This window comes from Morus notabilis, unplaced genomic scaffold (genome assembly GCF_000414095.1).
Source record: "Morus notabilis unplaced genomic scaffold, ASM41409v2 Scaffold539, whole genome shotgun sequence".
NCBI lineage: Eukaryota > Viridiplantae > Streptophyta > Magnoliopsida > Rosales > Moraceae > Morus > Morus notabilis.
The window spans coordinates 257275-280391 of NW_010360293.1; the positions used below are offsets into that span (position 1 = coordinate 257275).

At 34.1% G+C, this 23117-nt stretch overlaps 2 protein-coding genes across 2 annotated transcripts; one reads left to right on the forward strand and one right to left on the reverse strand.

Moving 5' to 3' along the window:
* Positions 1 to 3728: 3728 nt before the first annotated feature.
* On the reverse strand, positions 3729 to 10552 carry LOC112091254 (DNA replication licensing factor MCM6). Its single transcript, XM_024164391.1, is given in 17 exon segments — positions 3729 to 3911; positions 3999 to 4129; positions 4462 to 4587; positions 4667 to 4815; positions 4903 to 4958; positions 5043 to 5204; positions 5288 to 5491; positions 5691 to 5831; positions 5919 to 5993; positions 7265 to 7379; positions 7461 to 7690; positions 8337 to 8414; positions 8525 to 8720; positions 8822 to 9003; positions 9145 to 9307; positions 10020 to 10289; positions 10410 to 10552. Coding segments are annotated over 17 exon segments (2502 nt in total). The 5' UTR covers positions 10493 to 10552; the 3' UTR covers positions 3729 to 3770.
* A 3869-nt stretch (positions 10553 to 14421) lies between these two features.
* On the forward strand, positions 14422 to 15687 carry LOC21393195 (probable purine permease 4). Its single transcript, XM_010096333.1, has one exon. It carries the CDS (start codon positions 14422 to 14424, stop codon positions 15685 to 15687), a length of 1266 nt encoding a protein of 421 aa, XP_010094635.1.
* Positions 15688 to 23117: the final 7430 nt, after the last annotated feature.

Here is a 23117-nt window from a genome sequence, read left to right on the forward strand (position 1 = left end):
GACTTAGGGTTCGTTTGGTATGAGGATTCAAACCAACGTGATTCTAATCATAATTTTAAAACCAAAACCATGATTCATAATTTTGGGTTTAAATCATGATTCAAAATCAGGGGTTTGAATCACCTTGAATCAAGAGGGATGTGGTTTTAGAATCATGATTTGAGCTAGTTTAAAACATCACATCAGATTCCAAACCATGATTCAAAATCATCCAAACCAAACATTGATTCTGAATCATGATTCAGAATCAAGGTAAACAAACACTTATTTTAAACCAGGATCCGGAATCATGATTCTAAATCCATCTATCAAACGCACCCTTAGTGGTGAGAAGACAAAGGTAATATTAAAAGATAATTTACCAGTTAAACAAAGATTTTGATATTGTAAACAATAAGTTACTTTCTAGTAAATTGACGATTTACATACTAACGTCATTGTTTATTAAAATAAAGAAATTGAGTTTGCTGGATAAATGAAGGATTTATCGGGTAAAAATATAACATTTACTACATAAAAATTATACAAGGACAAAATTAGAACATCACATATTGAAATTTTAAAATACACTATTTATTTTCATTGTTGGGAAATATGCTATTCAAATGGTTTAGTAAAATGCCCTATATGTACAATTTCCCTTCTTTTTATTAGATATACTCATATGGAGATCGGATTAACTCATGTCACCCCTGTTAAGTTGATCAAGTAAAAACAAAAACCATTTTGAAATAAAATCTTAAAAACCTACCTACCATAACATAATAAGATAAGCAGGATATATATACAAACACCTTCTAATTATGGAGCAAATATTATATGTACATGGATGAAATTGAATTGTATCCGGATAAGGATCGACTTTTGAATATTTTTGTAAATACTGGATATTATTGCACTTAAAAAAAAAAACTAAAAATACATGTTATCAAGATATCATTTATCTAGGCTAGACCATGACCATTGATATATTATAGTCCTCTAGAAAGATCACAGTGTTTATTATAGCATATATATATATATATATATATATATTCAATTAATAGATGGCTTCATAATTTTCCAATGATGCGTATACGTCATGCAGTTTATCAGCATATATATCTTTTTCCAATATTCAGAATAATCAAATATATAATACAATCTCAAATCCAATTATCCTAGTCATACATACGTACATATATATTTGACTGGCCAAACAAATTCAGTTTCGTGCACCAGTTGGCAAAGATATATAGCAAATATTGGTCTATATATATATATACACATTTGCACGTTGATCGTCAAATAATTCAAGTAAAAATCATGAATATTCCTAAATTTTGAAAAAGATGTTCAGTGTCTGTCAAACGTCATTTTCTATATCAAGTGCTTCACAAAATTTTTTTGAACACGTAAGCTTGATCATGCCATATAGAACTTACTAGAAATGCGTACTTGCAAGAGCAAATTAAAGATAAGTCTATAAGATACAAATTGTCAAGAATAACTTTAATCAGTTGGTCTCGTTACAACCTTATAATAAGCTCTTTCAATTCTATTCATCTGTTTGTTTTTGGTGGACCATTTTTATTCATTAATGCTGTTAGATTCATGTAACAGCAATAATAATCATAATAATCATAATAATCATAATAAATCATCACGTCATTTGTTATTTAAATGTTGAAATTGCCAGTACTATCTTTAATTTCTTACTAAACAAGAACAAGTTGCTTCCCTCAAAAAAAAAAAAAAAAAGTAAAAATACTTTCAAATACAATTAAGAGAACCGCTTTCACTGTTTTAATACTTAGAATTAATCAAGCTTAGAGAGGTAGATCCTGTCAAATATTTGAGTGTTAATTATAATAATTATACTTATAATTAATACTCAAAAAACCACAAGACAGAAGAATCAAAATAGATGAGATGTAGCGTTTGAGTGTGAAACTGTTACTGAAAACAACATGACATATAATTTTCATAACTCTACGTCATTGTGAAAAATGAAAGAATAACATTATTTATTTGGAGCGTAGTAGTTTATATCTAGATATTAGGTATCGTTCTTCTCTTTTGCCAAAATAAAAATGGTCATATCATTTATCTTGTGAATATGAATATGGATTTTTAAGTTCAATAACTCGTGTGAGCAATCAATTCTTGAAGAAGCGGAGTTGATAAGACCATAACACCCATTTTTGGACTTTATAATAAATGTACATCCTCAAAATTATCTACCTACCTATATTTCAACTATATTTTCCTTTCTATTTAAGAAAATTCTGGAAAAAAAAAAAATAGAACTCCAATAGCATTTTGTTGTTTTGAACACTTGAGTTTTTATTAAATTCTGTTAAATTTACACACATTTTTCATTGTGAGACGAATTTGATCTTGTATAAAGTTAAAAAGGATACAATACCAGTGGAGGTTTCCGATTATAGAATGACCTTTCTATCCATTTACTTTTTGGTGTTTGTTCCCAAAATCAAAACTAAATTGGAAAGATCCCAATAGTGGCTGCTGACATTCAAAAGAGTAGCTTTAGGGTTCAATGTTGGATAGTAACTTCTTATTACCAACCTACGAAATATTAGTAAAGGAAAATACTAATAAAATTTAGGATTGAGTTCTTATGTGCCTGTTTAGAATCATTTTCAAAACCGTTTTTCAAGAACTAAAAAATGAAAATGCTCTCACAAACGCGTTTGGCACCGCATTTCCTGAAAAATAAAAATTGAAAACATTTTCTACTTATTCCCAAAAAGTCAGCAAAACTGAAAACGATCCTCAATCGTTTTCCTTCCCATTTCCATTTTTCCCGACCCCACCCACCCACTCTTCTCCGATCTCCCTCGACTCTTCTCCGTTCTAAGCCTTGCCGGCCACCCCCCCCCCCAGTCTTCTCCGTTCTAAGCGTTGGATAGTCGGCGACAACGTGGAGAGGCTACTATATGTGTTTTGACTTTTCTTGTCCCACTTATTGTTTAGAACACAAAACTTTGCCTTTAAAATTTTCTTTTTGAAGGTTTCGTTCAGTTCGTTTCATACAAGAAAAACGATTAAGATATGGTTGGTTGTATTTCTAGCCCGACATTTATGTGCAGCATTTATTAGGCAAACTGGCGCACTATCAACCTCACGCTTCTGAACACCTAAATATATGTAATTGTCTAAACTCAAAACTCATAAGATTTACTTGGAAAAAAAAAAAGAACAAAAAAAAAACTTCATAAAGTTGTGGGCCACCAAGGATTACAAGGGATTGCATTTTGACATATTCACTTGTCAGTGGTGGCATTTTATTTTAAGTAATGCCAGTTCAGTACATTTTCAGGGACTTTCCATGAATAAGCCTTTCTTTAAAGTAGTCCTGAGTTCAAATGAACCATCAAACCATGCCCAGATTAAAGACACGGAAGTTAACTAGGAGACAATTATGATCTTACTATCAAGATAAGTAAGAGAAAAATAAATGTCGACCACCAAAGAGATATGTTACAATCAAGAATGCTGTCAAGTCGTCAACAACTACTTAAATGTATTACACCAACACTGGAGTTGACAGTTACAATCCTTCACCTCTAATATATCCATACCTACACTAGTCTTGACCCAAAATAAATAAAAATAAAAAATAAAAAAACCCTCTGTTTTCTCTTACATATTTTGCACTACATATATATATATATATATATATATAAGCATGTAGCCAAACTTGCTGAACAACAGAAAGGCTGACTTACAATCAATGAGGTGATTCTAAATTTAGAAGTCTAACAACATCAATCAATGACATAGTTGGGAGCTACCGCTAATATTCTGTCGTTTCTAGACATGGATGATGGCTGTCCTGCGCCTTCACCCTCTGTCGCTTGCCTACCGTCGTCTACCACTATTAAGTGGCCTTCTCTTCGGATCAAACTCTGCATGACAAGAATTTGGTTTAATATAAAGTTAGTAGACACTAGAGATGTTTTTAACAATGCTCTTTTTTAAGCACAGGATGTCACCTCTATAATTGCTTTGATTTTGGAAACTTCATTTGCAGCCTCCTCCATCGAACTGTAGTTGTTTTTCTCATTCTGTTGACTGATATACCACTGAATCAAGTCCCTCTGCCTCATTCCAGCCAGTCCAGTCCCTGCATCAAGAAAAGGCACCCCACTTTGTTAAAAAAGCAAACATAAAAAGAAAAATGTTGTAATTATGGCGACTTTTCTTTTTCTGGTAAATCAAAACGAACGCCCACTGAGGGACTTGTGCACTATAGCCAAAATCTTGGACCCGTGTTCAAAAATCGTCCTTTTTTTTTTCTTTGTCCAGTCTTTAGTAAATCGTGGAGTTACTAAAAGTAGATTATAAAGTTACTCCATAATATAACACTTAGAAAAAATTGGACTTTTATTTTTCTTTTTGTAAAAGTAAGCAAAGTGGAAATTTATGTATCAGAATTTGCTTAATGATATGGCTTACCTTCTTGCATAACAGCTTCTTCATGCTGTGTAAGACGCATGACAAGGGCTTGGGTAACCCTCTGAAAATACTCATCACTTATCACAAGTTTCTTTCCTTGTTGATTTGCAGAACCTCCTCCATTTTCTGCACCCCAATTTGATGACCGTTGGTAAATGACAATAAAAATAAACAATTTGAATAGCAAAACAAATATAAAACTCACCACGGTCACCATAAGCTGGCTCAGAGGCCGCAGCATTACTTGGTTGGTGATCTCCCTCACCAGAACCATGATTTCCATCACCACCATCATCACCATTACCACGATTTTCTTCTTGAAACTCAGACAGATCAATCTCACTGGACTCCACACTGCATGGCAAACAAATCCGCTCATTAGGGAAATGAAAGCAGAAACATGAAAACAGAAATATGAATATGAGAACATAAAATTCTTGCCTGATTATGGACGTTTTCAGCAATCTCACAGCTAGGCGGACATGGCGTGGTTGTACCTATAAAAAGATCACTGTAAGCCTGATGCAGAAAGATATAAAACAATCAAGTTAAAAGAATTGGCTTGCTAAATTTATAGGCACCGTAGTTTCCAAATGAGTTCTAGCAATGGCCTCTGAAAGCCTGATCAATGCTTCCAGTTGCCTAACAGTCATGCGGTAAGCAACTCTACTTCCAGGAGCTGTATCACCTCTGCGAAGAGTAACATAGGAGTCCACCAACAGTTTTCTGGCTTCTGCATTTAGCTGCATTGGAGAAATCAAAGTTAAACGAATAGAATTTTCAAGAGGTGGATGATAGTCATGGATGAAAAATCTAAATAACAGACCTTGGGTTTCAGAGTTTTTGCATATGCAATGTAACGCTTCAGTTCCGCAGTAGTGAATGCAGGAGTAAGTGCCTCCTCACGTTTCTGATGTACTCTCACAATGTGGTGCGCAATGTGGTAATCAGTTTGATCGTCCGGGTCATCAATCATGACGTATACTAGATCAAACCTTGAAAGAATAGCAGGAGGAAGAGCAACATTGTACTGCGAAAATGCTCCAAAATGGTTAGTCATGCATCAAAGGCTTCTTCTAGTAAATTCATAATACCCCATAATACTCAGCAATCAAACAGCGAAAACCTGACAACTTCTCAAGAAGAAAGAAAAAGGAAAGGGAAAATTTTAGAGAGTTTTCCAGAAGAGGTACAGGGTTCCAATATCAATTAGCTTGGATATGCTTTACCTTAAGAGGTTTAGATTTATCATAGCGGCCCCCTGCGGGGTTGGCAGCAGCAAGAATTGATGTCCGAGCATTCAGTGTTGCTTGTATTCCAGCTTTTGTAATGCTTATAGTCTGTTGTTCCATGGCTTCATGAATGGCAACCTTCAAGTCAATTCGTGCATTAGATTTCCAGGGTTTCTCTATACATAACATACTGATCAGGGTTTATACAAGATAATAGCAGGATACCTGATCTCTAATGTCCATCTTGTCAAACTCATCAATGCAACAAATGCCGTTGTCAGCTAGCATCAGGGCACCAGCCTGGAGTAACATAAAATTTGTTATTGAAGAAAATATAAGAAAACAGGGACAGTTATGCCAGAAGGGGGAGAAAAAAAATCAACTTGGCCTTTTATCTTCTCTTTTTTGTTTCATCAATTTTCTGTTACTCACTTTTTCCCCAAAAGTGATTTTACTTTGTTCCAATTTGATGCGATATTCTGTTGTTATGATTGGATACCTGATGATGTTTAAATTCACTGAATCAAAACGGTACAGCACAAGCTCTTATTACGGTTTTGTTTTTCATTTCTTTTTTCGCATTTTGTCTACTTGGAAATGGGCATGACCTCTTGTATTTAAAGGCACGCTATCAAAAGCAACGGACAAGTAGAAGCAAATTATGGTCTAATCTGATGTGTGAATGTGCACTCTCTCTGATGCAGATATTCGGATATAAGATCCTTTAAAATTGGAGTTGGAGATCAAACTAATGCATCCCTGATATGCTTATAAATTGGATATCCCAACTTGGATATTCTGATACATGTCCCAACTAAACTATATTTAACACGTTTTATCTTAAATGCTACTAGTTCTAGTTACAGATGCATTGATTTATTCATTGTAAAGTTACCATAAATATAGTTATAACTTTACCATGAGAAATACTTCCATTTTCTTCTTAGTGAAATAAGTACCTATATTTGCGAGGTTTAAATCTGAGATGACACCCAAAGAGCATAATGCTCTTATTGTGCCTAAAGACATTTCATGGGAAATATAATAGCATCAAGCATCTTGAAAACGAGTATGTTGTATATAATGGAATGCTGACTTTATACTAGGAGGCTAAAAGTATGAAAAAGCAAGCGGTGTGAAATCTTTGCAGTAAGAGCATACTTTTCAATTGGGTTCACTCAGAGATGTTTGCTAAGATTATAGTGCCTGAAAAAGTCCAAGTAGCCAATAATCTCCTGAAGAATTAACCTGTCTCTGCAGGTAATATATGAGTTCTTCCTGGGTTTCTAATTTATTGACTGAATGTTTCAAAAAGGCAGCTAACAGCCTGCAGATCAAAAATCCAAAGGCATGAATCCCCTAACAGGCCCAAGATACTTGCAATCCATTATCAAGAATGGAAAATTTCCATCTAGCTTCTGGATCATTGCAATGGAGGAAAAACTAATAAGATTAGGAGATCCTAGCAAACCATTATCAAGATCTTGTGGAAATTTTCCACCCAGGTCCTGGATCATCACATTGGAGGAGCAACAAAATTGCATAAAATTTAAAGATTTTCAACACGGTACCTCTATACAGAACTCTCCAGTTTCTGGTTCTTTGGCCACGGTTGCAGTTAACCCAGCAGCTGACGAAGATTTGCCAGATGTGTAAACAGACCGTGGAACTATACCGGAAGTATACCTGAAGTATAGAGAATCATTATAAGTAATCAAATCTGTATAACTATAAATGATATGATGAAAAGCAGAAAACTCGTCATACTTTAGAAACTGAGATTTTGCACAACTAGGATCTCCAACTACACAAACGTTGATGTCCCCTCTCAAGTTGATGCCTTCATGGGTGACTTTGTGGACACCACCCATAAGCATTAGCAGAATGGCTCGCTTTATATCTTGGTGACCGAAGATAGTTGGGGCAACACTATCAACAAGTTTATTGAAGAAATCCGGGGTGTTCCTCATTCTTTGCACTTCATCCAGCTCTTCCGACTGCCAACATAATAATACAAGCAAACCATGGAATTAGCTCTTTCTTCTTCACTTCAGTAGCAAAATGAGCCACGATTTGAGATTAAAGAAAGATGGAAAGCATTTAAGTATTCTAGAAAGTACCAAGATTTCTGCAAGTAACTAAAATTCTGTAGAGTGTTGACAGCACATACAAGGTGCAAACTAAGGCATGCAATTGCAATATCCCCTTTTTTATAGTTCAATCGGTCAATGTTGCAGATACAACAGATTAGAAAGCATACATGTGAACATGAAAGAAATCCTACCGGTTTTTTTTTTTTTTTTTTTTTTTTTTTTATTGAGGCACAAATTCTTTTAAGTTATTCTACAAGTAGATGATACAATACAAAACCGTCATGTAGTGTGCTACAAGTAGATGAGGAAGCGCCAGTGAAAATATTCAGTGAATGAAAGGGAAAAAAAAAGGAATCAACAGGACAGCTACAGTAGTTTTAAAAAGGAATCAAATAAAAGTTCGTTAGTTCCTTGGGTTACAGGCTTGGTCTAGTTTAGTGGTTGATTGGAAATGTTGCAACATCAATGAAAAATTTAATGAGTCACAATAACTACATCCGAGATTACGAAATAAAATAAAAATAGTACAGATAGCAGATCGTGAACTAACAGTGAATTGCTGGTTCTCATCTTCATCCGCATCCTTCTTTCTATTCCTGATGTCGATGTCCCTTCTACCATCACAAATCTGAACAATAATCAAATATGAGAAACAGATAATGGAGAGACACTCATCATACAATAGCTTGAGAGTTTAGTGGGATTCAAGTTTAAACGAAAAGGCAATTAAGGACCAACCTGAACTGAATTGGCAATAAATGCAAGACGATAAGAGAGATCTCTCACTCCTAATGCTCGAAGTCCGCTCAAACCTTCATTTCCAGCCATTGAATTCCTCTGCTGAGGACCTTCACGGCGGCATTCTGCTCTCTCACCAGGGGAGGCCAATGCCATTACATCGGGTATCACAACCACAGTGCCCGTGAACATGACCCTGTAAAGTACATATTACAAACCAACAGAAAATAATCCAGTTTAGCTAAAACTCAAAACTGAACAGGATCATTTAAGAATTCAGTTTGACTTTTATCTTACGTGTCGCCTGCCCTGGCCTTTTCCACAATCTCATGGCGGAGAATAACGTCCAAGGATCTGGGAAGGGAACCAGCAGGTATCTCCTTGGAAATCTCCTGCATCCGTACCCTCTGCCAGTCTGCGAATTTGCTCTCCTGCTACTTTGCTCTATTGGCGCAGGTTGCGTTCACACATATTGTCGGCTGTGACAGAAAAAACAGAATCAATTAAGCAAAAGTATAGTAAATGAGAATCAAGCCACAAAAGGGAAAAAAAAGAATCAAGCCACACATGTATATGTCAGTAGAAAGAACTACTTAGTATACTATGTCCAAGATAAATACCTGTGTGTACTTAAATTGCTGTTCAACGTTCTTTATAACTCCTCCGCATTCCAAGCACTTGAAAGTCCCTTGGAGAAGCTCTGGGCGAACCTCACTCGTGCGAGTCACCACTCCAGTCACAGAGACTAGTTTACCAATCTCAGCGGTTTTTAGTTCCCTCAGCCTGTAATTAGAGTTGTAAACCAGTTGAAAAGCTCACGCACTTTAAGTCAATCAGATATGATTTAGGATAGGAAAATGAGATTTTTCCATGTTCCACCAGCTGAAAGGCACTAAATAAAACTAAAAGGGTAATGAAAGAATATGAGCACCCAAATTTGATAAAAATTGAGTTGAAATTTCATAACATACCAAAAATTGAGTACATATCTCTAAATTATTGGGGATAGTCTGAATTACAAGTATAAACTGAGTATTGGCAATCTCTCTTCCTGTACTAGTAAAGCTAACTCGTTATAAGCAGCTTCAATTGGGTTCAATTCGAGATTTTCCAAACCAAGTTGAGAGCCAAGGGAAGAAAATGGAAGAAACTAACACCAAAGACCTGAGAAAATCCACTAATTAAGACAATAAAACCCAGGAAAAGGTAACCCAATTGAAGAAAAATGACTCTAAAAGAAACAAAAATTAACACCCAAAACCCGAGAAAATCCAGAGTTCGCAGAATGTAACTCATTACGAAAAAGGTTCACACATTAAAGTTTCGAATTTATCTCCAATTCACTAGGAATAGCCTCTATTACGAACAGAAACTTGGTATTGACAAAATCCCTTCCTCTAATAAATAGGTCAAAATTATCACGATTGAGAATTTCATCAATTAGGCACCAAAAGAAGAAAACGAAAAGGAAGAAAGGAAGAGTAAATGGACGGACCTCTTGCAGACGGGAAGGTTGAAGAAGGCGAGGTTAATGTCCTTGTTAGGGTTGTCGTCGGAGATGAAAGTCGGCTTCTGATCCATGACGAACCTCTTACAGGCGTTCTTCAGGTATGGCTCGAACCTAAAGAATTCATCGGAGATTGCCTTCTGGAGAATGTTGCTGAACGACATCAAGTGAGAGAAGTCCACGAACACGGTGTTCGACTCGCTCGATCTCATGGCCTCGATCTCCGCTTCGTAAAACAACTCGCCCGACACCCTATAACTGTCACCATTTTCCGCCATTGAAATCGCCCAATCGGAAGATCATCAGACAACGAATCACACAAAACAAAACAAAACAAAAAAGAAAAAGAAATCGAAATCAATGGAAAAGAAAACGAACCTCTTGAGGAAGTCCAGGAAACTGTTCTCGACTCGCACGGCCTTCTCGTCCAGCATGTATCCTCCGCTCCCGTAGGCCTCCATGGTTCTACTGCTTCTTCGTCTTCTTCGTGGGTATCTTTTTGTTAGGGTTTGAAAGTTTAACTCGGAAGAGCGAGACCGAGAACTGTCCGGTGGGATTTTCACTTCGTAGTCTCTTTTTTCTTGGCGGGAAATCTTAGGATGTTTCCCGCCAAAACCAGGGCTTCTGAGGGCTCCCGCCCTTTTCTGGTTACGGGCACTTTTCTATGCACTTGTTGGGCTTGGGCTTTTTGGTCCGTAGAATCAGAAGGCCCATTTGGATGTACATGGCCCCCTATTTACAAAAGCGAAATTAGAAAGGGTGAATGAGCGAAATCGTATTTGTGCAATTGATTAATTATTAATGAAATTTTCTCTCTCTCTGTTTCTCTCCGATTAAGAAAGGCAATGATATTTTAGATGCAATGGTAGGGTTTGACTCTTTTCATAGCTGGTATGCACTAACACTCTAATGAAAACGTACAGTTTAAACGAATATTACACATACATAAACAAGTAAAATATGTATGTAAAATTATTTTAGTGGGCAAATTAGACATAAAATTAATTAAGTGGTACATATGAAAAATAATAGCTGAAAGAGTTGCGCCAAAAATGCTTAAATTGAGACACATTTAAGAAACATTATCTCAGCGAGAACAAATAAGAAAATAAGCATTTATAAGAAAATAAAGTTGAAAAGGTTGTGTGAAAAAACTGTTAAAAAGAGATAAGTTTGTGGAAAAAATTATTTTAGTATGCTATATATAATAATGAACAAATTTATTTATAAGAATCACTTAGGACATAATAAAGAGTAGTCGGAAAAAAGTTAAGTAGAGACACATTTAAAAATTTATTTTAGTATGAAAAATGAAGAGTGTTTTTTTAGCAACTCAAAATTTTTTATGTGAGAAAAAACATTACAACAAAAAAGTTGAATTTAAATTTTTATGAGAGAAAATACTGTAGCAAAAAAACCTGAATTGTGATTTAAGTTGTGAAAAGAACGGGGCCTGAGATTATAATTATGATATGAAAAATAGAAAGTTACTGACTTAACCTTAGAAGTGCATGAGTATAGATTTTTACACGTTACTTTTGATTAATACCTTTTTGATGTATTTGATTAAAAAATGTATGATCTATAATAAAGACTAAAAAGTAAGATACATACAATTTAAGGGGTTATTTATCTCTTTTTCCCTATAAAAAAAAACTATTAAAAAGAGACAATGTTGAAGAAATAAATTGTTTTAGTGTACTATAGTCCAATTAGGGAAAATTTTATTTCTAAGATTCCCTTGGGACGTAATAAAGATTAGTTAGGAAAAACTTAAGTAGAGTCACATTTGAAAATTAATTTTAGTATAAGAAAGTAAGAAAAAATTAATAGAGGCACATTGAAAAGAATTACACTGTAAAGTTGTTTTTAGTAAAAATGAAAAAAGAATAAATAACGATACATTTAAAATAAATTATTTGAATAGAAGTTAAGTGAGTAAAAAAGTATTTCAATAAAGCGTGGGATTTTTGGCAAAAGTAATGAAAAAGGCAGAAAAGAAAGGAATAGGAAAATAAAAGGTCGAAAAAAAGAGAATCATAAAAAGTAAAACAAAAAAAGAAAAAAAATTAAGATGGTGTGACACGCGGCAAGTTGAGGAAAGTGCATGGAAAGGGACTTTACTTCTGTAATGTATGTTAAGATGAGATTAAAATTATATATATATGTGTGTGTGTGTGTGTGAGTTAAAATTAAGATGTTAAGATAAGAATAAATTTAAGATTAAGATCATATAAGATAAGAAAAGAAATCAAGTCGACAAGTAAATGTTTAAAAAATAATACATTCAAAAAAATGTTTTAATGTGCCAATTAGATTTAAAAAAAAGGACCTTCTCTGATAGGCCGGTCTATCAGTAGTCTTAATTTTTTATCATTAAATAGGGTTAAAATCATATCAGATTGAAAAAATATGCATAACTCACAGATTCTGATATAGATTTAACGGCTTAAAAATAAAGAATTATCGATAAGTTATTTTTACAAAGACTACCATAAAAACTCCTTAAAAAAAGTTTATAAGGATAACTTTTTAATATATAGAAATTGCACATAAAATAATAAATAGGAACGCATTTGAAGAAATTGCACCATGAGAAATTGCACATAAATGAGAACACATGTAAAATAAACTATTTTCATATAAGTAAATGGGGGAAAATATTTTTAAAATGAAAAAAAATATTAAACTATAAAGAAACATTAAAAAAATCAAACATTTTAAAAAATAATAAAACACAAAAAGCAAAGAAAGTAAAAAGAAAAAAAGGAAAAAAAATGATAAAGTAAGAAATTAACACGCGGTAGTGAAAAAAACACGATAAAAAAGAGACTCGCCTCTTTTACATATGTTAATAGATAGATTAATAGATTAATATATAATAAATAGATTAAAGCAATACCACTTCAAGCGAGTTGGATCTAGATATACAATTGTTACGGAACATTTAAGCCTAATTTTTATATCAAAGTAATATGGGTTAATAACTAATTTTTATATAAGTATTTTCCAAAAACTTTAGACAAATCAATTGTGCGTGCATCCTAAGTTTAAATGAGAAATTTAAATTTTGTGAAAAAAAATAATATAATAAAAAAGTTTAAATAGTAATTTATACATACGAAATAAACGCATGGCAAGTGATTTTTTTCTCCCTACGAAATAGAAGTGAAGTCCCACTACCATTTTCTTTCCCTCCAATTTTCACAGCTACCAAACACACTCGGAAGACTAGAGATTATGAGAAGCCCTGTTTGGAAGCAAGGATAGTGGACTAATCAGGCCAGGATATTTCATAGTCCCTCAATGCAACGCTCTGGCTTAGCTTAGGCCAGCTAAGCCTAACACACAAACACACAAGAAACGCATGCATCGTAGGACGAACACGTGGCAAAGACCCACATGAACAAAAACCGAAAAGGCAAACACTTGGCGTACACTTTTCATCCATGGAATCCAAATTTCATGTATGGCAATGGCAGGCAATTAATGCAAAGCAAAATGTGTATTTGGTTTGTGGACTGAGACTCAGTGCATGAGGAGGGGCATTAGTGAGCAGTCAAAGTGGCCGTTCCAAATTCCCATTCTGTGTACTTTTTGAAAATTTGCACAAAATCCCAACTCCTAAATTTTGCTACCCTCCAAAACCGAAAAAAGAAAAAAAAAATAGAAAATCAAAAATTCCCAAATTAATTTGCATATGTAAATCCCAACTCTCTCCACCAACCCCCTTTGTCCTCATCTCAAACAAAAAAGAAAAAGAAAAAGAATAAGAAAACCCCTTTATCCTCATTAACTCTCTCCACACTTTCTCAAAAAGCTTGAATGTTACCTACTTAATTACACTATAATCCTTTCCTTCTCTTCTTTCATTTAATGACCTACCAATTAGTTACTCCTTTACCCTTTTTGAATAAGAGAAGATATCCACATCAAGTTCATCACTCAATCTCAATGGGGCTCATTTCATTCACCACATCTTCACTGCAAAATCAAACGCCGTAATAAGCCATTTGATAAACCGGCCCCATTGTCTGAATGTTCATATTCCTATCCTTGGTGTAAAGAGTACGTCACTTTTTTATTTCTTTTTTCTTTTAGTATAAATTGATCAAGAGAATAATCAAGGAATGGCATTATTCACTCACAAATCACAATCATTGGATTTGGGTCGTCCTCTCTGCTCCTAAGTCCTACCCCACTTCTCTACCTGCATAGTATCACATCCGTCCGTCACTAGAGAGAGAGAGAGAGAGAGAGAAAGAGAGAAGAAACAAAGTGAGAGAGAATCAAATCGTCTTCTCATTTTCAAACCCCTCCTTTAAATTTTTTTTTCCTCCCTTTTCTTTTTCCTTTTCCCCTTTTATAATCTCAACCAAAAACATTAGTTATGGAAACCAAATCCCCAAATCCCCCCGGAAACCACCAGCCCCACCGCTCTATACCCATCAACATCGACCACAACAATACGCATAATAATCTCCAAAACCAATGCTCTCTATCCCAAAACCAATCTTCTTCTTCTTCTTCTTCTTCTTCATTTGTCACAATCAACAAGCACAATAATAGTAACTATTTCCCTCTCTTGGTGATCAACTTCATTTTCCTCTTTGTGGGTTCCGTTTCTTCAAGTTTGCTCTCCAAGTACTATTTCATCCACAAAGGCTCAAGCATATGGGTCTCAACGTGGGTCCAATCCGCCGGATTCCCTCTCCTTTTCCTCCCCATTTTCCTTCCATATTACCTTCTCAAATCCACCCAAAGAAAGCCTTTCTGTCGCTTCACCCCAAGACTCTTCCTTCTCTCTCTCCTCATCGGCCTTCTCTTAGGCCTTAACAACCTCCTCTTCTCATGGGGAAACTCCTATCTGCCCGTCTCAACCTCGTCCCTTCTTTTATCCTCCCAATTAGCCTTCACCCTTATCCTTTCCGTCATAATTGTCAAACAAAAAATCACTTTCTCAAACCTCAACTGCGTTGTTCTTCTAGTCACGAGCTCATTTCTCTTGGCCTTAGGCTCAAGCCATGACAAGCCACAAGGCCTGACCAAATCCAAGTACTTTCTAGGGTTTGCCTCGACCGTTGGGGCGGGCTTGCTGTTTGCTCTCTACTTGCCCGTCATGGAGATGATATACCGCAAGGTCTACTGCTACGCCATGGTGGTGGAAATGCAGCTTCTGATGGAGGTCGCCGCCACCGCCCTCGCCACCATAGGGATGGCGGTGGACGGCGGGTTCTCGGCGATGAGGGAGGAGAGCCTGAGGGTTTTCGATAAGGGCCCCGCGGGGTATTGGGCCGCGGTTTTTTCGAACGTGGTGACGTGGCAGCTTTGCTTTTTGGGGACCGCCGGGATGGTGTTCATGACGACGTCGTTGACGGGCGGCATTTGCATGACGGCGCTGATGGCCATGAACGTGCTGGGAGGAGTGGTGGTGTATGGCGATAAGTTTGGAGGTGTGAAGGCCGTGTCCACTGCGCTCACTTTATGGGGCTTTTGTTCCTACGTGTATGGCATGTACATTAAAATGAAAGAGGAGAAAAATGACACCATCATCAACAACAACGGCAACTTTCATGATCATCATGATCATCACACCAATGCTAGCCGCCAAGGCATGGAAATGGCTCCTATGGTAGACATCAATGATCGCGTCTGATAATAGATTAGAATCATTAGATTAATTAATACTTGTATTGTTGTAATGTTTATGATCAATCTCGAACATATACTACAACAACAATAACAACAAGCCTTAATTCCAACTTAATTGGGATCGGCTATATAGATTTCACTTTTCCGCGCAATTCTGTTCGAAATTAGACTTTTCTGAAGGCCTAGATCTAGACTGTTAATCTCGAACATATATTATAATAAATTATTAACGTGTTAGTATTGTTACATGATAATCGAATTTAGATAGTAATTTTGGAAAAATCCATCGCATAAAATTATGTAACATGAGGACTAACTAATATCAATGTGCCTAGTGAATGGTAATTATGAAATGTGTTAGTAAGTGGTAATGAATAATGCGAGTTTTCCACTGATTAATTCATATGTATGCGCTGTAAATAACTTTGTTTTGATTAGGAATTCGGATGAGGTTGATGGGGCATTTTAAGGGGTTTTGGAAAATTTTGGAGTTTGAAATCATTGTTGTGCTTAACAATGAACATCGTGACCATTTTTGGCTGTCATTATCGTTTTGTCTCTTCGAGTAATATCACTTAATGGACGTGGTTGATTATTATCCATTTGATGGACATGATTTGTAAATATATTATATGTACCAAAGTAAATTTCCTTTTGCGTCTGGTTGGATACTTATTATATAGTGTCAGCTACTTAATTGATTGCTAAAATAATCTAGAGACAAAGCTGCTTACTTTAATTATGGAAATCTTATCTAATGATACATTGAAATGATAGATAGAAAAGTTTTGAAGATGAGACGACAATGGTGCCAAGCTTCTATGGATATCTATAGTAGGGTCGGTAATATTGGTCACGACACGACGACTCGAAAATGACACGAATTTTTCGGGTTAAGATTGAGAAAAAAAAGGTTCGTGCCAGAAATAGATCGACCTGACGGTCACGACACGACGACTTAAAAATGACACGAATTTTTTGGGTTAAGATTGAGAAAAAAAAGGTTCGTGCCAGAAATAGATCGACCTGAAATTGACAAAAAAAATACGGGTCCATTTCGGGTTGGACCTGTCTACCCCAAATACGACACGAAACTCGTAAAAAACTAAAAAATATATATTTTCCATTACATATTTCAGATTTTATTATAAACTTGTGATATCATGATAGTTATACTCAAAATTTTATACTATTATTTGCTTAATTTTGAGAGATGTTATTGTATTTTAGTGTGTTATGAATTTTAAGTTATTTCTAATATGTAAAAAATTAAAGAAAAGTATATAAATTTCATGTCAATTTCGGGTTCACGGTCAATTTCGTGTCACAGGTCATTTTCGTATCGTGTCGTGTTAACCCGTAAAGTGGTTGTGTCATGTTCGTGTTACGATTTTTAAAAAATTGTGTCACGGGTCATGTTCGGATTGACTGTAAATTTTAAAAAAATAATTAAAATACGACACATGACACAAATTACTACCTCTAATCTATACTACAAAAAGTGATGAATAGAGTCATTTGTTTTGTTTTAAGTACGAGACAAAAAAAATTGTCTTTTTCTTTTCCTTTATCAGGTTAAAAAGAGTTTATTTTAAACATTATAAGCTAGTTATCATGATTAATTGATCACTGTCGAACTTGTTTGGATCCACGCACAGTTCTTTTTGGCCTATTGAGGAAAATTTTGCTTTGCAGTACTACTTTTTTAGTAGACATGACTTTTGCTATCACTCTTTAGCAACTTTTTAGGGTGGTTTTGTTGTATCTCAGTTCCTTTATTTTTTTCAACATTGATTTCGTCGTTTATGTGAAAATTTTTATCCTGTGATCATTTGGAATATTGCAATTTTAATTATTAAAGGACGAAGAATTATATGTGTTGAATGTAATTGTGAACCATACAAATTAAGAAAGTACGGTCAGCAAGCATTATTATATTTATTATAAAAATTCTCGTAAGAATAGGTAATTTGTTAGGAGAAGTGGTAAACGGTTTTGTTTCTAGACTTACACGTACAATATATATAACGCCACTAATTCCATTCTTTTTCTTCTGTTTTTTTTTTTTTCGGTATTGATAGTTTATCCAATTAAGAGCAGGGTCTCATGAAACTTAAGTAATATCAATTAAATTTTCATTTATCTATTTATTTTTCTCTACTGCATAATAGGTTTATTCTCTAGTCCTGCAGTTAGGGGTGACACAAGCGAGTATTTTCCGCGCAGCTTATTATGAAAAAGTGATTAAATTAAATTAACAAATTAGACAAGTCTTTGGTGGAAGGTACGTATACACACATATATATATATACACACATATATGCTTAATAGGCTATATAAACTTTTGACGTACAGAACGATCGAGGAAAAAAAAAAAAAAAGATGGTGGGAGATCTTTATATGAGAGCACGCCGGATTATATAATATACGATCTAATTATAGACAAAAAGTGTGACACATGCTTGCTCTTGAACTTTCATATATATATATATATATATAATTTTTTAAATAACCAGGCTCTGCTAATGTAATTGGCTGTATAAAAGGGTTTTGCCTGTTGGTCGAGGCTGATTTGGCTCATGGGTCTTCCACTTTGCAAAAGAGACAATTGCTTACACAGTGATATTGAGCTGTGATCCTTCCATTATCCAAATATATATATATATATATATATATACACACACACATTCTAAGAATTTTATTAACTAATAACCGAAACATATATATATATATATAAGGAAATTATATTCAAATTAGAAATAGAGCCATGAAAACATAAAAAATTGCTTTTAAGATACACCAATCCCATGAATTTTATAAATAGCAAGATTATACAATTCATTACAACACTCTAAAACTGTGTATCAATAGGCACATTTACTACAAACAAATTTACTCTGAAACAGTGTGCTTTATATTTAATACGTTATTTTTATTTCAGATTGTTAATATAGGACTTTTGACTTTTAAACATTTCATAAATATATATTATAAATTCCAAACATGCATGTCCATGCATACTAGCTACATATGTGTGCGAAACGATAGGGATGAATTTTTCATTGTAATTTCATTACATATGCATACATATTTATGTTATTATTCATTTGGTGAAAATATAAATTGTTACTATTGTTAATTAAGAACATAAAATTATCAGCCGAGGTTTTATTTTTGAGGTTTTTCTGCTGTAAGAAATATACTTATCGATGCGTTTATTTGTGATTGTGATATCAAAATCTGAAATAACTAAATCAAATTATTGGAAGTCAAATAACTCGAGCAACAATATTTAGTACGAACACAATCTCAAACCCGCTTAGAATCCCTATTTTGTGGGTTTTTCTTTTTCCTTTTTTTTTTTTTATAGTTCTAGAAAGAGTATGTTTATACATGCGGAGATTTGATTGTAATTTTTTTTGAGACCATGGGTTAAGAGAAATACATAGAATTGATATAGACAAGCTAATATGACCAGAAAAATTGAACTATTGATAGCTTTCTATTATGAGTCCTTAAATTTTGTATCATAAACTGTATTTTTTTTTTATATTTTTTTTAGTTTGATGTGATTTTAACATATTCAACTGTTAAACAGAAACTTACCTGCTACAAAACTCTAAAAAAATAAAATAGTTAAATGTTGACTTTTTAGTGAGTTGATGTAGTGATAACGCGATACACTCAATTTATTGAATATTTTCTCTAATACTAAATATAGACAAATGATGCTTTACGAGGTGGCCTTTAATGGTGTACGTTTTTCCAACTTGTAAAGAATTAGATAGAGAGCCAAGTACACTTGAATCACTTCTACAAACTACACAATTGTATAGAACACATGATAATTAGATAAGTGCACCCCAATCTATCACAAACTACACCTCAGCCAAAATTAGACGTCGTAATGATTACTTTTAATCATATCCAATCCATAAACCGGAAAAAGATAAGGAAGGTGGCATAATTCATGTATGTATTATATATATTTCATTGGGAATCAAACAGTAGTCCACGATCAAGGAACCGTAAAGAATTTTCTGATATGACAGCGTGGACTTTTGTCGGTCTATTGCGCAAAAAAGGTGGGTTGTCCTCCTGTCTTTCTCTTAACTTTTCCTTTCAATTTTTCTCCGATCCACGTTGCCATCAGTCGAGCTAGCAAGGCAGTATAGGATTAGCCGCTACATATATATAATGCATGTATACGTGTACTCTCATACTAAGGAAGCTTCTATTATATATATATATATATATATATGTATATATATGAGTTATCTTTTAGAATTTTAGTTTAATGCTATATACTTGGTGGAGGTGAAAATTGGGAGGAAAGAAAAAATGGATGAGTTTTTTTTTTTTTTCAATAGAAAATAGAATGGTAAGTTGTTTAGTAGAAGCGAAAAGTAAAAAGAAAAAATTGAACAAAAAAAATGACCCTAGATTTCAGTTCTCACTATTTTTTTATCCCTCTAAAAGGGGAAAAAATACTCTTTTTTTTTTTTTTTTTTTTTTTTTTTCGCCTAACTATCAAAACTGACTTCCTCTCTCTCATTCACATTTTTTTTTTCCTTTCTCGTATGTTTTCTCCCCGTCCTTTTTTTCCTTTCAGCTTACAAAGGGTCGTCAATATTAAATAGTAATTGTTAAAAGTCGTCAACGATCGACGGAAAACTTTGTCATCAACAATCATCGCTGTAAATTCACATAACAGTTTTCATGTTGTCGTTGACTCGTTTTATTGCAAAGAAACAACACAGACTTCTCTTCATTAATTTCTAATTAGATAACTCTGATAATCTCTTAATTATACTTTTTCTTTTTGAACAAAAATAATCAACTATAAACAGCATTATACAAACTGTATAAATTTACATGACAAAAGTCAGACTCCTCGTTCGGATTTAGGCTGTTAATTACTATAACGACCTTCATTACTAAATGCATATGCAATTAGTGGCAATACATTTATTATTATTATTATTTCTTAGAGAACTTTTACCGGACAACTTCGAACGGTGATTAGTACGTCTTTGTCGAAAGTTGATAATTAACGAAAAAGTTTGTCATAATAGATGACGGCGGAAGCGTTGACATGATCCACAGTCACCGGTCCAAAAAACTATTTACGATATCAATTAGGAATTTGACAAGAAATGCCAAATAGGTCAAGCCTACTACTGTGGACGCCCAATTGACCACCTTTAAATTTGAAAGTACAACATCTCTCACTCACACATGGCGGACACAAAACATGCATCTTTCTTATCGTTGTATTCACTATTCCAATCATACTGTATTGATGAGTGATGCAATTGCCGAGGCATCTACAAAAAGAAAAGTCTGGGAGAATTGTACTACATCTTACCCAGATATAGACATCTCCTATGCTCCCAAACCCAATTAGTCACGTCGGTTTTAGCATCCCCAAACTTTCTCAATGATCTCTCCGAGCTATGCTATCACTTTTAGCTTTTCTGCATCGTTGCAAAGATGGTTTTTTTATTTTATTATATATATATAAAAATCGCAAAGCCAGTTAGTTATTTTTCACTACAAAAAACGGTGGATTTAACAATGCTCAATAAATGACGCTCGTCTAACAGTAGAGACACGTCCCTTTTCAATTTTAAGGGTTCGTGCTGCATATAAGACGATGGTTTCTAGTGAAACCGTCGTCTAAAGTCCTTAAAAAGACGGTAGTTTATTTAAAACCACCGTCTATGTTTTTGTAAATACCTTCACGAAAAGATGAAAGTTCTCTCTTTTTCTCTTCGGGAGATCATTTTTGTTCCCATACCCGCCTCCACCCTTATATGACACCTCTCTATTAGGGCGCGTACCCATATATATGGGTAATAATGTCATCCCTATCCAAGAGCAGGATGACGGGATTTGTAGGTTTAATTTTATATTAACATAACTACTGTTTCATTAGAGTATGGTTACTGTTTCATTAGAGTATGGTTTTGTCTTTTCGCATGTTAATTCTCATGCTGATTAATATTCTTTGCATTTTTAGCACGCAAAACGGTTAGATTTTATATTTTAAGAAAAATAAAGTAAAAATATGCACTTTGATTAAACAGAAAGATACTTTTGCGAATTATGAAGAACAAATATTGCAAGTTTTGTTTTACTTGCTTAGTTATGATCATTCTGACTTCCAATCTAACTTTCCTCTTTTTATTTAATTCTTAAACGAATCCACATTTAATATTCAAGACCATTAGACATTTGCTAATCATTACTCTTGAGCCCCTAATTAGAGAAAGGTAACTAGTAGACAAACATATACGTAAATCTCAGTGCCTTTACTAATCTCTATAAACAAACAAAGCAAATGTGCAAGCGAGCATAGGCTAGGGCGGCCCGTCAGGTTAATCAGTGTTAATTAATTATTTGTTATAGAATGATGAGCACGTTAAAAGTAGAAGAAGCCAATGATAATAAAAAGGCAAACACAATAAAAACTTGCATGTGTCTGCTAGCTTAATTAGTGGTGAAGTTTTAAATTAATGATTTTATTAATTAGTTGTATGTTTGGTGCTCTTTAGCCTTTTCTTTTTTGGATAATCCTTTCGCCTTTTGTTGCTGATCATAAGTTAAAAGAAATAAAGCAAAAAACACGAAAAAAAGGCAACACCCACTACTAATTATATATCGTTTGCTTCACCATGCATATATAAGATAGGATATAAATATTATCAAGAGTGGGTTGAGTTTTATATCTCCTACGACATCTTATGCATTAGAACTTGTCAGAACGTCCATTTAGTTAACACAAGTGATTCAGGCCGAACTCAAGTACTCAACAAACAGCTTTTGACAAGTAAATAGTAATACTCAAAGTTGATGCCCTTTAATTGACAACAAAATTTTGAGAAATGAAATGTTTTATTTTTCTGAAATAATTACTTAATTTTAGGGCCTTAGAATCTTCTTTATACATGATGATATAAACAAAAATTTGGTACTAACTAGGCACCACCTTATTTAGGAAATGTTTTGTACCATATAATATATAATTCGAAATTTCAAGTTTGTCTCTCAAAAAAATTATAACACCAATTCTATGTTATAGATACCACGGTCGCTAAAAATTTCTAATGCCAATATATTCTAAGTTACAGATACCACAGTCGCTAATTGATAACTAGAATGAATTAGACCAGCAGGATGGGAGCTGGGCAACCGAGGTTGTAGAGGCTGCATATTTAGGCTCCGTTTAGTTCGTTGATTCGAGTTTTTAATTCGAGTTGAAATGTGATTTTATGTGAGAGCTTTTTACTGTAACACTATTTTTAAAAGTTTTTTACTGTAATAAAACTCAAATTAGTAAAATGAACGTGGCCTGCTTTTTTCATCTCTTTAAATGGTTTGATTAATTTTCTACAATAATTTCGTTTATTAATGTATTTCTTTGTGCTTAAG

Bases quoted from the DNA above. Each gene is read 5' to 3' on its own strand.
- LOC21393195 (XM_010096333.1), top strand. From the start codon at position 14,422: ATGGAAACCAAATCCCCAAATCCCCCCGGAAACCACCAGCCCCACCGC.